The 17,264-nt window shown below is 54.4% G+C and overlaps 1 protein-coding gene across 1 annotated transcript in view; it reads left to right on the top strand.

Annotated features, from left to right (window-relative positions):
- The first annotated feature begins 2,530 nt into the window (after nucleotides 1-2,530).
- Nucleotides 2,531-17,264, top strand: part of LOC140393370 (gamma-glutamyl hydrolase-like) — a 109,749-nt gene continuing 95,015 nt past the window's right edge. Inside the window, exons 1-3 of the mRNA XM_072479752.1 lie at nucleotides 2,531-2,661; nucleotides 7,546-7,577; nucleotides 16,384-16,495. Of these exons, the coding sequence (XP_072335853.1) occupies nucleotides 2,645-2,661; nucleotides 7,546-7,577; nucleotides 16,384-16,495 (161 nt within the window). The 5' untranslated portion in view covers nucleotides 2,531-2,644. The remainder of the gene's footprint in view (nucleotides 2,662-7,545; nucleotides 7,578-16,383; nucleotides 16,496-17,264) is intronic.

The raw sequence follows: 17,264 nt of genomic DNA, 5'->3' as shown, positions 1-17,264 counted from the left end.
GGGCTGAGCTGGGCTCCGTCATGGTGGCTTATCCTGAGGGCTGATGTGAGGGTCTGGGGTCGTGTAGAGAGTGGGTGTTTGAGCAGACGGTTGGTAACAGTCGTTATAAAGCAGTAATAGTCGTTGGGACTGTCACATGTTGCACTTGCTTTTGCCACATTTACATCTGACTCCAATAAACATTTGCAAAGTGCTCTTTGCAGAGCAAAGTTTGCAACACAACTGGGGCGTCATTCTCTGACCCCCTGCCGGGTCGGAGAATGGCCGTTGGCTGCCGTGAATCCCGCCCCTGCCCCCGCCGAAGTCTCCGGTGCCGGAGATTGGGCGGGGGCGGGAATCGTGCCGCGCCGGTTGGATTTCTCCCTGGATGGGCCGAAGTCCCGCCCAGAAATTGTCTGTCCCGCCGGCGTAAATCAAAGCTGGTATTTACCGGCGGGACCAGGCGGCGTGGGCGGGCTCCGGGGTCCTCGGGGGGCGCGGGGCGATCTGACCCCGGGGGTGCCCCCACGGTGGCCTGGCCCGCGATCGGGGCCCACCGATCCGCGGGCGGGCCTGTGCCGTGGGGGCACTCTTTCCCTTCCGCCTCCGCCACGGCCTCCACCATGGCGGAGGTGGAAGTGACTTTCCCCACTGCGCATGCGCGGGAAACTGTCGGCGCCTGCTGACGCTCCCGCGCATGCGCCGCATTTCCGCGCCAGCTGGCGGGGAAACAAACGCCATTTCCGCCAGCTGGCGGGGCGGAAATCCCTCCGGCGTCGGCCTAGCCCCTCAATGTTGGGGCTCGGCCCCCAAAGATGCGGAGCATTCCGCACCTTTGGGCCGGCGCGATGCCCGCCTGATTGGCGCCGTTTTTGGCGCCAGTCGGCGGACATCGCGCCGTTGGGGGAGAATTTCGCCCCTGGTTAGGGGATGTGGGAATTTATTTGCCTACAACAAACTTTTATCATCCGGAACGATGTGAAAGAGTTAGTGAAGGACCTTCAATAATAGTTTGAAAAAGGACTTGTATAAATAACTGAAAATGATTGATTTAGAAGCTATGTAACAACAGCAGAGGGAGTGGAGCTGGTCAAATAGCTTTGACAAGGAGCTAGCATAGACGCAATGCCCTGAATGGCCTCATTCTCTGCTGCATCATTCTGATTGAAGAATTGTTGACAGGCTTCAAGTTTAAATGTTTTGCTATCTCTCCCCTTTCAGCCAGTTGGAGAGTGTTGGGTTGAGTTAACTGCACGCTGACCTCTCTATATCCATCACGGGATTATTGAATAATAATCATCTTTATTGTCACAAGTAGGTTTACATTAACACGGCAATGAAGTTACTGTGAAAAGCCCCTAGTCGCCACACTCCGGCGCCTGTCCGGGTACACAGAGGGAGAATTCAGAATGTCCAATTCACCTAACAGCACATCTTTCGGGACTTGTGGGAGGAAACCGGAGCACCTGGAGGAAACCCACGCAGACACGGGGAGAACGTGCAGACTCCGCACAGACAGTGACCCAAGCCGGGAATCGAACCCGGGACCCTGGCGCTGTGAAACAACAGTGCTAACCACTGTGCTACCGTGCTGCACATGAAATGATGCTTCATGTAATACCAGGATGAATCTAGAATTAGGAAAATCCAGATGGGCGAAATCCTGAGCCATGGGAATCTAGAACCAGGGGATGTTGAATAGGGGGAAATCTCGAATCAGGGGGATCTTGAATCGGTGGGATAGATCAGGGACATCTAAAAAATGGTGGGAGGGGTCGACCAGGAGAATCTGGAACTGGGGAATCTACAACCAGGAGAATCTAGAATCGGGAATCTAGAACTGGTGGGGGGGCTCGACCAGGGAAATCTGCCAGTCGTGGAATCTGGAACCAGGAGAATCCAGATAGGAGGAACCTGGAACCTGGGGAATCTAGAACCAGGGGAATCTAGAATAGGGGAATCCAGAACCAGGAGAATTTCCAACCAGGAGAATCCAGATAGGGGGAATCTGGAACCTGGGTAATCTAGAAGCCGGGGAATCTAGAAGCCGGGGAATCTAGAAGCAGGGGAATCTAGACCGGGGGAATCAACAATCAGGAGAATCCAGATGGGGGAAAATCTAGACCAGGAGAATCTAGAACTAGGGGCACAGCATAAAAATGGTCTCCCATTTACGATGGAGCTGAAGAGGAATTTCTTCTCTCAGAGGGGGGGTGGCTGTATGATTCTCCTGTACAGGGAGCAGTGGAGGCTGTGGGTTGTTGAATAGATTTAAGGATGAGTTAGACAGATTTTTGATCAACAAGGGAATGAAACGTTATGGGGGACAGACAGGAGCTCAGACACAGACCAGAACAGCCATGATCTGATTGAGTGGCTGAACAGGCTGGATGGGCAGAATGGCCTCTCCTACCCCTTTGTCTTATAATCATATTTCTTATTTTGTCCTTGTTTGTTAAACACAGGCCGAAAGCTTTCGTTAATCTCTGCAGTTTTGACAAACCTGGTGAGGAAAGAGTTAAAAGAATTTCTGTGTGGTTTCCCAGACTATGACACAACACAGAACTCCCTCCCATTGGGGCTGTTATAACCAACTTCCCCATTCTGACATCCATTTCATTCCTGATCCTTCCGAAGAAATCCGTCCAACAACAACCTCCCAGCCATGAGCAAACTGACAAAGTGAGAGATTTGTGTTAACGTTGGGGTTTTCTCTGGGGGCAAAAGAGGAGGTGGGCAGGGGAGGAGGTGGGCAGGGGAGGAGGTGGGCAGGGGAGGAGGTGGGCAGGGAAGGAGGTGGGCAGGGGAGGAGGTGGGCAGGGGAGGAGGTGGGCAGGGCAGGAGGTGGGCAGGGGAGGAGGTGGGCAGGGGAGGAGGTTGGGCAGGGGAGGAGGTGGGCAGGGGAGGGGGTGGGCAGGGGAGGGGGTGGGCAGGGGAGGGGGTGGGCAGTGGTGGGGCTGGGCAGGGGGAGGAGGTGGGCAGGGGAGGAGGTGCGCAGGGGAGGGGGTGGGCAGGGGAGGGGGTGGGAAGGGGAGGAGGTGGGCAGGGGAGGAGGTGGGCAGGGAAGGAGGTGGGCAGGGAAGGAGGTGGGCAGGGAAGGAGGTGGGCAGAGAAGGAGGTGGGCAGGGAAGGAGGTGGGCAGGGAAGGAGGTGGGCAGGGGAGGTGGGCAGGGGAGGAGGTGGCAGGGGAGGAGGTGGGGCAGGGGAGGGGGTGGGCAGGGAAGGAGGTGGGCAGGGAAGGAGGTGGGCAGGGGAGGAGGTGGGCAGGGGAGGAGGTGGGCAGGGGAGGAGGTGGGCAGGGGAGGAGGTGGGCAGGGGAGGGGGTGGGCAGGGGAGGGGGTGGGCAGTGGTGGGGGCTGGGCGGGGGAGGAGGTGGGCAGGGGAGGAGGTGCGCAGGGGAGGGGGTGCGCAGGGGAGGGGGTGGGCAGGGGAGGAGGTGGGCAGGGGAGGAGGTGGGCAGGGAAGGAGGTGGGCAGAGAAGGAGGTGGGCAGGGAAGGAGGTGGGCAGGGAAGGAGGTGGGCAGGGGAGGTGGGCAGGGGAGGAGGTGGGCAGGGGAGGGGGTGGGCAGGGGGGTGGGTGGGCAGGGAGGAGGGGGTGGGCAGGGGAGGGGGTGGGCAGTGGTGGGGGCTGGGCAGGGAGGAGGGGGGCAGGGGAGGAGGTGGGCAGGGGAAGGGGTGGGCAGGGGAGGGGGTGGGCAGGGGAGTGGGTGGGCAGGGGAGGGGGTGGGCAGGGGAGGGGGTGGGCAGTGGTGGGGCTGGGCAGGGGAGGAGGGGGGCAGGGGAGGAGGTGGGCAGGGGAGGGGGTGGGCAGCGGAGGGGGTGGGCAGTGGAGGGGGTGGGCAGCGGAGGGGGGGGCAGGGGAGGGGGTGGGCAGGGGGGGGGTGAGCAGGGGAGGGGGTGGGCAGGGGGTTGCACTGTGTGAGCTGTGATGGGACCAGTCTTGTGTGTTAACCGCAGTTTGCTGTCTTTACTGACATGCTGGGCTCTGGCAGTCAGCTTGTGCTGACTAGCCAATAAACGGCCTAAAACTCTCACGTTAATGGAGCTTCAATAGGCTGGGAGCAGAAACTGAGGGAGCCCTGATTGAGGGAACCCTGATTGAGGGAGCTCCGGTTGAGGGAGCCCTGATTGAGGGAGCTCCGGTTGAGGGAGCTCAGATTGAGGGAGCCCTGACTGAGGAAGCCCTGATTGAGGGAGCTCAGATTGAGGGAGCCCTGATTGAGGGAGCCCTGGTTGAGGGAGCCCTGATTGAGGGAGCCCTGACTGAGGAAGCCCTGATTGAGGGAGCTCCGATTGAGGGAGCTCAGATTGAGGGAGCTCAGATTGAGGGAGCCCTGACTGAGGAAGCCCTGATTGAGGGAGCTCTGATTGAGGGAGCTCTGATTGAGGGAGCTCTGATTGAGGGAGCCCTGATTGAGGGAGCCCTGATTGAGGGAGCCCTGATTGAAGGAGCCCTGATTGAGGGAGCTCCAATTGAGGGAGCTCAGATTGAGGGAGCCCTGACTGAGGGAGCCCTGATTGAGGGAGCCCTGATTGAGGGAGCTCCGGTTGAGGGAGCTCCGGGTGAGGGAGCCGTGATTGAGGGAACCCTGATTGAGGGAGCTCCGATTGAGGGAGCTCAGATTGAGGGAGCCCTGATTGAGGGAGCCCTGGTTGAGGGAGCCCTGATTGAGGGAGCCCCGGTTGAGGGAGCTCCGGTTGAGGGAGCTCCGGTTGAGGGAGCTCAGATTGAGGGAACTCAGATTGAGGGAGATCAGATTGAGGGAACTCAGATTGAGGGAGCCCTGATTGAGGGAGGTCCGATTGAGGGAGGTCCGATTGAGGGAGCCCTGATTGAGGGAGCCCCGGTTGAGGGAGCTCCGGTTGAGGGAGCTCAGATTGAGGGAACTCAGATTGAGGGAGCTCAGATTGAGGGAGCTCAGATTGAGGGAGCCCTGATTGAGGGAGGTCCGATTGAGGGAGCCCTGATTGAGGGAGCTCCGGTTGAGGGAGCTCCGATTGAGGGAGCCCTGATTGAGGGAGCTCAGATTGAGGGAGCTCAGATTGAGGGAGCTCAGATTGAGGGAGCCCTGATTGAGGGAGCCCTGATTGAGGGAGCCCCGGTTGAGGGAGCTCCGGTTGAGGGAGCTCAGATTGAGTGAACTCAGATTGAGGGAGCTCAGATTGAGGGAGCCCTGATTGAGGGAGCCCTGGTTGAGGGAGCCCTGATTGAGGGAGCCCCGGTTGAGGGAGCTCTGATTGAGGGAGCTCAGATTGAGGGAGCCCTGATTGAGGGAGTTCAGATTGAGGGAGCCCCGATTGAGGGAGCTCCGATTGAGGGAGCTCCGGTTGAGGGAGCTCAGATTGAGGGAGCTCAGATTGAGGGAGCTCAGATTGAGGGAGCTCAGATTGAGGGAGCCCTGATTGAGGGAGCTCCGGTTGAGGGAGCTCAGATTGAGGGAGCTCCGGTTGAGGGAGCTCAGATTGAGGGAGCCCTGATTGAGGGAGCTCCGGTTGAGGGAACTCAGATTGAGGGAGCCCTGACTGAGGGAGCTCAGATTGAGGGAGCTCTGATTGAGGGAGCTCAGATTGAGGGAGCCCTGATTGAGGGAGCTCCGATTGAGGGAGCTCCGATTGAGGGAGCTCTGATTGAGGTTCAGATTGTATTTACAGTGCAGAAGGAGGCCATTCGGCCCGTCGAGTCTGCACGGCTCTTGGAAAGAGCACCCTACCCAAGGTCAAAACCTCCATCCTATCCCCATAACCCAGTAACCCCACTCAACACTAAGGGCATTGAGGGAGCTCTGATTGAGGGAGCTCTGATTGAGGGAACTCCGATTGACTAGTAATGGAGACATGGGTACCAATCTCAACACGGTAGCTGGTGGAATTTGTGGGGTACCACAGGGATCGGCCAGCTATTCACAGTATACATTAATGATTCAGATGAGGGAACTAAATGTATTATCTCCAGATTTTCAGATGACACCACGTTGTGTGGGTGGGTGAGCTGTGAGGAGGATACAGAGATCCTTCAGTGTGATTAGGACAGGCGGAGTGAGTGGGCACATGTATGGCAGATGCAGAATAATTTAGAGAAATGTGAGGTTATCCACTTTGGAGGGAGCAAAAACAGGAAGGCAGATTATTATATAAATGGTTATAAATTGGGAGAGGGGAGTGTGCAGCGGGACCTGGGTGTCCTTGTGCACCATTCGCTGAAGGTAAGCATGCAGGTGCAGCAGGCGGTAAAGAAGGCTAATGGTATGTTGGCCTTCATTGCGAGAGGTTTCGAGTATCGAAGCAGGGATGTGTTGCTGCAATTATACAGGGCCTGGGTGAGGCCACAATGGGAGTATTGTGGCTGCTTTGGTCTCTTTCTCTGAGGAAGGATTTTCTTGCTGTAAAGGGAGAGCAGCGAAGGTTTACCAGGCTGATTCCTGGGATGGCGGGACTGTCATACGAGGAGATATTGAGTCGGTTAGGATTGTATTCACTGGAGTTCAGAAGAATGAGGGGGTCTCATAGAGAATTATAAAATTCACAGGACTGGACGGGGTAGATGCAGGAAGGATGTTCCCGATGGTGGGGGTGTCCAGAACCAGGGGTCACAGTCTGGGGATACGGGGGAGACCATTCACGACAGAGATTTTTTAAATTTAGAGCACCCAATTGATTTTTTTCCAATTAAGGGGCAATTTAGTGTAGATGTGCAACCCTGCACATCTTTGGGTTGTGGGGGTGAGACCCACGCAGACACGGGGAGAATGTGCAAACCCCACACGGACAGTGACCCGGGGCCGGGATCGAACCTGGGACCTCGGCACCGGGAGGCAGCAGCGCTAACCACTGCGCCACCGTGCCGACCCCATTTAGGACAGAGAAGGAGGGGAATGTCTTCGCCCGGGGAGTGGTGAGCCTGGGCAATTCACTGCCACAGGAAGTAGTTGAGGCCAAAACGTTGTGGCCAGAACTCTCCGGCTGTTTGCTGGCGGTGGGATGCTTCAGTCCCGCCAGCAGCACATTCCTCCCGTGGGTTTCCCGGCGTTCCCATTTCCCATTGACAGCTGCGGGAGCAGAGAATCCCACCCTGTATGTTTTCAAACATCAGTTAGATATAGCACTTGGGGCGAAGGGAATCAAAGGATATGGGGGAGGGAAGGTGGGAATAGGCTAGTGAATTGATGGTCAGCCATGATCAGTATGAATGGCGGAGCGGGCTAGTCGGGCAGAATGGCCTCCTCCTGCTCCTGTGTTCTATGTGGTTGGCCGCTCACTGGGAATGAATTGTGGGGAGGGGTGCGACGTGTCATCGATGATCTGATTAGTGACGACACTTTAATGGGGGGAGATTGTGTTTGAGTAAAATTTGGATCTGTCAGACTATTCCGGAATTAGATCGAGGCGGATGGGGTTTTGACAACAGGCTGGTGAAACCGAACCATAGAAAACAGGGAAGGATTCTCCCTACTTCAACAAGTTAAAGGAGTTACAAGCAGCGTCTTCCCCGTGACTGCCTCAATCTCAGTGTCTGATTGATTCTTATTGGAAGATGTGAAACTCACTCTTTTCTCTTCAATTTCCCAGGGCTGCAATGTTGAACGATAGACCAGTGATCGGTGAGTGATGGCAACATTGGGGAAATGTTACATTCTTTGTTAAAGGTGATTCTCCGACCCCCCCCGCTGGGCCGGAGAATCGCCGGGGGGTGACGTGAATCCCGCCCCGTCGCCCCGCCGCCGGTTGCCGTATTCTCCAGCGTTGGTTTTTCAGCAGGGGCGGGAATCGGGCCGCGCTGGTCGGGGGCCGTTGGCAGCGCCCCCCCCCCCCCCCCCCCACCACCCCGGTGATTCTCTGCTCTGCGCTGGGCCGAGTGGCCGCCCGTTTTCGGCTGGCCCCGCTGGCGTAAATCAAACAAGGTCCTTACCGGCGGGACCTGGCTCTGCGGGCGGCCTGCGGAGTCCTCGGGGGGGAGGGGGGGGGGGTCATTTGGCCCCGGGGGGGAGGGGGGGTAGCACGGTGACCTGGCCCGCGATCGGGGCCCACCAATCTGCGGGTGGGCCTGTGCCGTGGGGGCACTCTTTCCCTCCACACCAGCCACTGTCACAGTCCCCCATGGCCGGTGCGGAGAGGAACCCCCCTGCGCACACGCTGGGATCACGCCAGAACACGCTGGGATCACGCCAGAACACGCTGGGATCACGCCAGAACACGCTGGGATCACGCCAGAACACGCTGGGATCACGCCAGAACACGCTGGGAACACGCCAGAACACGCTGGGATCACGCCAGAACACGCTGGGATCACGCCAGAACACGCTGGGATCACGCCAGAACACGCTGGCACTCCCGCGCATGCTGGCACTCCCGCGTATGCCCCAACTCGCGACGGCCGGCGGACGCCATTCAATGTATTCAAACCAATTTATTGGAGTTCTTTGAAGAGGTAACAGGTGCTGTGGATAAAGGTGATCTGCTGAATCTCTCCAAATCCTGTCCACCATCAACAAGGCACAAGTCAGGAGTGTGATGGAATACTCTCCACTTGCCTAGATGAGTGCAGCTCCAACAACACTCAAGAAGCTCAACACCATCCAGGACAAAGCAGCCCCACTTGATTGCTCCTCCTTCCACAAACATTCAAACCCTCCAGCACTGATGCACAATGGCAGCCGTGTGTACCAGCTACAAGCTGCACTGCAGTAACTCGATGGGCCGAATGGCCTCCTTCTGCACTGTAAATTCTATAAACTCACCAAGGTTCCTTAGATAGCACCTTCCAAAAACAAGGCCACTACCATCTAGAAGGACAAGAGCAGCAGATACCTGGGAACCCCACCACCTGGAGGTCCCCCTCCGAGTCACTCACCCTGTGACATTGCGACACTGTGTAGCGCACAAAGACTCATGAGAGACAAATAGAGATGAAGTCGATGAGGCTTTATTAAGTGTGACTTGACTGGCCTGCAGGGGAGAACTCCTGGTTCTTATACTCCGCCTTCAGGGCAGAGCTAGAGGTCAACAGCCAACCAGGACCCGGGATCTGTCAGCCAATGACATCACGGCTTCACAGTCCCACATGACCCCTAATGCATACTACCACACACTGTAACACTGTGACATTGTAACACTGTGACACTGTGACACTGCAAAACTGTGACACTGTGACACTGTAACACTGTAACACTGGAACACTGTGACACTGGAACACTGTGACACTGGAACACTGTAGCACTGTGACACTGTGACACTGTAACCATGTGACACTGTAACACTGTAACGCTGTGACACTGTGACACTATAACACTAATGCTGTGACATAGTGAGACAGAGACACTGTGACAGTGTAACACTATAATGCTGTGACACGGTGACACTGTAACATTGTGACATTGTAACGCTGTGACACTGTAAACCTGTGACACTGTAACACTGTAACGCTGTGACATTGTACCCTTTGACACTGTAACACTGTGACACTGTGACACTGTGACACTGTAACACTGTAACACTGTAACACTGTGATGCTGTGACGTTGTGACACTGACGCTGTGACACTATGGCACTATAACACTAATGCTGTGACATAGTGAGACAGTGACACTGTGACACTGTAACACTATAATGCTGTGACACAGTGACACTGTAACACTGTGACATTGTAACACTGTGACACTGTAAACCTGTGACACTGTAACACTGTAACACTGTGACTCTGTAACACTGTAACACTGTGACGCTGTGACGTTGTGACACTGTAACACTGTGACACTGTAACACTGTGACACTATGACACTATAACACTATAACACTATGACATTGTAACACTGTGACACTGTAACCCTGTAACACTGTAAAGCTGTGACACTGTAACACTGTGGCATTGTAACACTGTGACACTGTGACATTGTGACACTGTAACACTGTGACACTGTAACCCTGTGACACTGTAACACTGTGACACTGTGACACTGTAACACTGTGATACTGTAACACTGTGACACTGTGACACTGTAACACTGTGACACTGTAACCCTGTGACACTGTGACATTGTAACACTGTGACGCTGTGACACTGCAACACTGTGACATTGTAACACTGTGACACTGTAACACTGTAATGCTGCGACACTGTGACACTGTAACAATGTGACACTGTGACATTGTAACACTGTAACACTGTGACAGTGTAACCCTGTGACACTGTAACACTGTGACATTGTAACACTGTGATGCTGTGACACTGTTGCACTGTGACATTGTAACACTGTGACACTGTAACATTGTAATGCTGTGACACTGTAACACTGTGACATTGTAGCACTGTGACACTAACGCTGTGACACTGTGATGCTGTGACGCTGCAACACTGTGACAATGTAACACTGTGACATTGTAACACTGTGACACTGTAACACTGACACTGTAACACTGTGACATTGTAACACTGTGACACTGTAACACTGTGACACTGTAACACTGTGATACTGTAACACTGTGACATTGTAACACTGTGATGCTGTATCACTGTAACACTGTGACTCTGTAACACTGTGATACTGTAACACTGTGACATTGTAACACTGTGATGCTGTATCACTGTAACACTGTGACTCTGTAACACTGTGACTCTGTAACGCTGTGACACTGTAACCCTGTGACACTATAACACTGTAACACTGTGACACTGTTCATGCTCAGTAGCCAGTTGCTACAGGCACTAGATGATTGATGATCACTCCGGTCTCCCCATCAGAGAGTGAGAGGTGGATGGAGAGGGGGAGGGCAGGAGAGTGAGAGAGAGAGAGAGAAGGTTAGATGAGAGCACTTGATAGATGGAGAGTGTCAGATGGACATCTAGAGACAGTAGCTGGATTTTATGTGGCCCCATTTAGCAGAGGTGGCACAGGTAAAATAGGAAAATAGGGCATGTGCAGGTGACAGGTTTCCACCTTCCCACCCACCCCAGGCTCACCCCCAATCACAGTCACTGGGTGGGCGGTGAGATTTGCAGCCTATCCGCCATATTTAAATAAATAATCAGTTGAGCTTGTTGACCAGTCAGTTGACCCAGTTAAATGCTGACCCCTCCACAACATGGGGCAGCATGGTGGCACAGTGGTTAGCACTGTGGCTTCACAGCACCAGGGTCCCAGGTTCGATTCCCCGCTGGGTCACTGTCTGTGGGGAGTCTGCACGTTCTCCCCGTGTCTGCGTGGGTTTCCTCCGGGTGCTCCGGTTTCTCCCGCAGTCCAATGATTCGCAGGTTAGGAGGTTTGGCTGTGATAAATTGCCCCTCAGTGTGGAGGGATGTGCAGGTTAGGTGGGGTTACGGGGTAGGGCAGGGCTGTGGGCCTAGTTAGGGGGCTCTTTCAGAGGTTCAGTGCAGACTCGATGGGCCAAATGGCCTCCTTCTACACTTCAGGAATTCTATGATTCTACTTAAAGCACAGTTAATACCAGCGAATACGATAATTCACTATTGTGCATGTTTCCCGGGGGGGACCATCACCTGGTTGTCATGGGCAACCGGACAAGTGGCCAGGCTGTTTTTGACAAAACGTTATAAAGGAAGGACAGGGATTTTACACTGATCAGGGGGTGCTCTTTGCGCAGTCGGGGCCCGGCTCCCTAACATAATCCCCCGCCCCCTTTTCTGATAACTGCTTGCTGCCTCACACCTCCCACCTTCACCCCCACCCCCGCCCCTGCCCCTCGCCCTGAAACCCTTCCTGCCCAGATCCCGGACGTACTGGGTCCCCGGATTTACCGGACTTTCTTGGGCCTGGTTTACACTGCAGGCATTACCCACTAATCGGATTGTCCAGAACATTCTGAGGGCAAAACCTCCCCCCTGGTAAGAGGCAGAAGCCTGCCCGCAAAGCATTCTGGTCACAGGGCGGGCTTGCATGCAGAGCGTCGGGCGCACGCCGACTTGGCTTCTGAGGGTCCGGGAGAGGGGAGGGACTCAGGGTGAGCTACCCCACACCCAAACCACCCTCTGCCCCCATAATAGATTGCTCAGTATGTGGGAGTGTGGAGATTGAATCAGAGAGACACCGACGCACGAAGAGAACAACTTAGATTTTTACAGCATCTTTAAAGTAATAATAATAATCATTATTACTGTCACAAGTAGACTTACATTAACACTGCAATGAAGTTACTGTGAAAAGCCCCTAGTTGCCACATTCCGGCGCCTGTTCGGGTACACAGATGGAGAATTCAGAATGTCCAATTCACCTAACAGCACGTCTTTCGGGACTTGTGGGAGGAAACCGGAGCGCCCGGAGGAAACCCACGCAGACACGGGGAGAGCGCGCAGACTCCGCACAGACAGTGACCCAAGCCGGGAATCGAACCTGGGACCCTGGAGCTGTGAAGCCACAGTGCTAACCACTGTGCTACTGTGCCGCAATGGAAAGGCTGGACATTGGGGGCGGGATTCACTCAGCCCGGGGTCAGACCGGAGAATCCCAGCAACCGTTGTGAATCGTGCCACGCGCCCCGACGCCGAGTCTGGCCGGCGTCATTCCAATCTCAGCCGGCGGGACCTCGGCGTGGAAGGTTCGGGGGGCGGCCTGTGGGGGGGGGGGGGGGGGGGATTGACCCCGGGGGGGGGGGGGGGGGCCTCCGTTGTGGCCTGGCCCGCGATCGGGGCCCACCAGGCTGGGCTCTCAGGCTGGGGGTCTCCTTTGTTCCTCGCCGGCCCCTGTAGCCCTGCGCCATGTTGCGCTGGGGCCGGCACGGAGAAGGGAGACGCTGTGCGTGCGCACGTTGGCGCCGGTGCCACTCTGCGTGCGCGGACCCGCCGCGTCCAGTTGACGTTGGGCCGCTCCAGCGCCGTGCTGGGCCCCTGTAGGGGCCAGAATTGCTGATCCTGAGGCCATATTGACGCCGTCGAGAAAAGCGACGGCGTTTCCGACGGCGTCAACACTTAGCCTCAGGATCAGAGAATCCCCCCCTGGATCTGGTTCTAGGAAATGGGCCGGGCCGGGCAGTGCCAGTGGGGGAACATTTAGGAGACAGAGATCATTGTATCATAAAGTTTAGGATGATGGTAGAAAAGGACAATGGATAATCCAGGGTAAAAATAAGTAACTGGCGGAAAGCCGCCTTCAATCGGTCAAGAACAGAGCCTGACTTGGGTGTATTTGGATTTAGATTTATTGTCACATGTACCGAGGGACAGTTAAAAGTTTTGTTCTGCATATTGTCAGACAGAGCATTCCGTACATGAAAAAAACATAGGATATACGATAAATACACAGACACCGGCTTCGGATGAAGCAGACAGGGTGTAGTGTTAATGAGTTCAGTCTATAAGAGGGTCATTTAGGAGTCTGGTAACAGTGGGGAAGAAGCTGTTTGTGAGTCTGTTCGTGCGTGTTCTCAGACTTCTGTATCTCCTGCCCGATGGAAGAAGTTGGAAGAGTGAGTAAGCCGGGTGGGAGGGTCTTTGATTATGCTGCCCGCTTTCCCCAGGCAGCGGGAGGTGTAGATGGAGTCAATGGATGGGAGGCAGGTTCGTGTGATGGACTGGGCGGTGTTCACGACTCTCTGAAGTTTCTTGCGGTCCTGGGCCGAGCAGTTGCCATACCAGGCTGTGATGCAGCCCGATAGGATGCTTTCTATGGTGCATCTGTAAAAGTTGGTAAGAGTCAATGTGGACCTGCCGAATTTCCTTAGTTTCCTGAGGAAGTATAGGTGCTGTTGTGCTTTCTTGGTGGTAGCGTCGACGTGGGTGGACCAGGACAGATTTTTGGAGATGTGCACCCTTAGGAATTTGAAACTGCGAACCATCTCCACCTCGGCCCCGTTGATGCTGACAGGGGTGTGTACAGTACTTTGCTTTCTGAAGTCAATGACCAGCTCTTTAGTTTTGCTGGCATTGAGGGAGAGATTGTTGTCGCTACACCACTCCACTAGGTTCTCTATCTCCCTCCTGTATTCGGACTCATCGTTATTTGAGATCCGGCCCACTACAGTTGTGTCATCAGCAAACCTGTAGATGTAATTGGAACCAAATTTTGCCACGCAGTCGTGTGTGTACAGGGAGTATAGTAGGGGGCTAAATACGCAGCCTTGCGGGGCCCCTGTATTGAGGACTATTGTGGAGGAGGTGTTATTTATTCTTACTGATTGTGGTCTGTGGGTCAGAAAGTCGAGGATCCAGTTGCAGAGTGGGGAGCCAAGTCCTAGGTTTTGGAGCTTTGATATGAGCTTGGCTGGGATTATGGTGTTGAAGGCGGAGCTGTAGTCAATAAATAGGAGTCTGATGTAGGAGTCCTTGTTGTCGAGATGCTCCAGGGATGAGTGTAGGGCCAGGGAGATGCTGTGGACCGGTTGCAGAGGTATGCGAATTGCAGTGGATCGAGGCGTTCTGGGAGTGTGGAGTTGATGTGCCTCATGACCAACCTCTCGAAGCACTTCATAATGATCGATGTCAACATCACCGGACGGTAGCCATTGAGGCACGTTGCCTGGTTCTTCTTTGGCACCGGTATGATGGCGGTCTTCTTGAAGCAGGTGGGAACCTCAGAACGGAGTAGGGACAGGTTGAAGATGTCCGTGAATACCTCTGCCAGCTGGTCCGCACAGGATCTGAGTGCACGACCAGGGACCCCGTCCGGAACTGTCACCTTCCGAGGGTTCACTTTCAAGAAGGTCAATCTGACTTGGGAAGCTGTGACGGTGGCTACGGGTGTGTCCGAGGCTGCCGGGACAGGTGACAGCGATTTGTTGGTTTCCTGCTCGAAATGAGCACAGAATACATTGAGTTCATCGAGGAGGGGTGCGCTGCTGCCGGAGATTCTGCTTGGCTTCGCTTTGTAACCCGTTATGTTGTTTAAGCCTTGCCACAACCAACAAGAGTCCGTGTCGTTCGTCTGTGACTCTAGCCAAGTCTGGTTTGGGCCGGTTGCATTGGAACTGAAGGTTGGAGGGAAAAGCTAGAGCTGAACAATGGGCTACCTTCAAAACAGAAATGGTCCCAACGCAGACAAGGTGTTAAAAAGGAAAAGGACTATTAATCCAGTGCTCCCAGGATGAAAAAGTGGCAGATAGAAACTACAGCCTGGATCCAGAAGGTTCAGAGGGAGGTGAATAGGCTCATTAGAGAAGCAAAGAGGGATTCTGAGAAAAGTTTGGCAGCCAATATAAAGGGTAATCCCAAAGTCTTCTCCAGGTATACAAATAGTAAAAGGAGGATTCGGGTCGATTAGGGACCTAAAAGGGAATTTACACATGGAGCCTGGGGCTGGGCTGTGGTATTACAAAGAACAAACAAAGTATTAAATCAAGCAGGTCGCCACACCCAGGCCATGGCGACAGATGAGGAAACTCTGTCCCAATGACGGTTCAAAATTGATCAAGAGGAAGTGTTGAATAGTTTATTTCCTGCGTTCGACTACTGTGTAGGGTCCCACTGCCAGTGTTCGTACAAGTGCCCTGAACTCTGGTTACTTCCCATTGAATCGGGGTTCAAGGCAGGGTGTCCACTGTCTCTGCTCCTGTTTGCTTTGGCAATAGAGCCGCTCGCTATACATAGAACATACAGTGCAGAAGGAGGCCATTCGGCCCATCAAGTCTGCACCGACCCACTTAAGCCCTCACTTCCACCCTATGCCCATAACTCAATAACCCCTCCCAACCTTTTTGGACACTAAGGGCAATTGATCATGGCCAATCCACCTAACCTGCATGTCTTTGGACTGTGGGAGGAAACCGGAGCACCCGGAGGAAACCCACGCAGACACGGGGAGAACATGCAGACTCCGCACAGACAGTGACCCAGCGGGGAATCGAACCTGGGACCCTGGAGCTGTAAGGCCACAGTGCTAACCACTGTGCTACCGTGCTGCCCACTGAGATCCTCTGTTTATTGGAGGGGGATAAATCAGGGCGGAGTGGAACATCAGCTGTCCCTTTACTTGAAAGACCCACTTCTGTACATTACGGACCCAGCACCCAATGGACGAGATAATGAGGGGGTTTTGGCTCTTTCCCTGGGTACAAGTTGAACTCGGATAAGAGTGAATGTTTCCCAGTCAACCTCCCGGAGAGGAGAGCCCAACTGGGGGCGCTACCTTTCCTCCTTGCCAAGACTAGCTTCATTATCTGGGGCTCTGGGCAGCCCACTGTTGGGCCTTGCTTCAGAAATTAAATTCTACTAATCTGGTTGATTGTGTCGAGTCAGATTTAGAGGTGGGAAAGTCTCCGTCATTATCCAGATCGCAAGCTCTGGGCAGCCTCTGCCTGTCTCACTAACCCCTTTATAACCTTCCTCTTTGAGGAAACTTCTGCCCTAATCTCTCTTTATGGAACTCGGTGTCAAATGTGTCTGATAGTTGTTCTTGTGAAGAACTGTGGAACGTTTTCCTATGTTCAAGGCACTAACGAAATGCAACTTGTTGTTGCTGCCAGGGATCTTAGCCCAGCATACCGTGGACGACCTGACCGACGTGGCAAAGACGTATGTGGCAGCTCCCTATGTGAAGTATCTGGAGTCAGCTGGCAGCAGGGTGGCAGTGATCAGGTGAGGCGGCCCTTCACTGTGTTCATCCACAGAATGGGCTTAATTATAAAGAGAAACAGGGCGGCACGGTGGCTCAGTGGTTAGCCCTGCTGCCTCAGGGCGCCGAGGTCCCAGGTTCGATCCCGCTCTGGGTCACTGTCCGTGTGGAGTTTGCACATTCTCCCCGTGTCTGCGTGGGTTTCGCCCCCACAGCCCAAAGATGAGCAGGTTCAGTGGATTGGCCACGATAAATTGCCTAAAGGTTAGGTGGAGTTATGGGGTTAGGGGGATCGCCGGGGGGAGTGGGCCTCGGCAGGGCGCTCTTTCCGAGGGCTGGTACAGACTCAATGGGCTGAATGACCTCCTTCGACACTGCAGAAATTCTATGATTCTACACATCTGAGGGAGGGCTGAGTGAGGGAGGGAGATGAGGGAATGAGAGGGTGAAAGGATGAGTGGGTAAAAAGGGGGTGAGGAGGGGTTGAAGAGCGGGGGGGGATGCTGAATCTCACAAGATTAAAACCGTGGGAAGGAACTGGATTGATGTAGAAGCTTCCAGAAGCAGCAGAAATTTCGAAACACTTTCCACCCACTGAAGAATGTTTGAGTGGTGGCAATTGTGATGTGAGGAATGTAGAAAGGATGGGCCCAGGGTAAGGTCAGGGTCAGGGTCAGAGTTCGGTTTAGGGTCAGGGACAGGAGCAGGCTCAAGGTCAAGGTTTGGATAAGAGTCAGCATAAGGATCAGGGTCAGGGTTAGGGTTAGGGGTGAGGGATCAGGGTTAGGGTTA

The sequence above is a fragment of the Scyliorhinus torazame genome, chromosome 16, assembly GCF_047496885.1.
Source record: "Scyliorhinus torazame isolate Kashiwa2021f chromosome 16, sScyTor2.1, whole genome shotgun sequence".
Classification (NCBI taxonomy): domain Eukaryota; kingdom Metazoa; phylum Chordata; class Chondrichthyes; order Carcharhiniformes; family Scyliorhinidae; genus Scyliorhinus; species Scyliorhinus torazame.
This window is presented reverse-complemented; position numbering and strand designations above follow the sequence as displayed.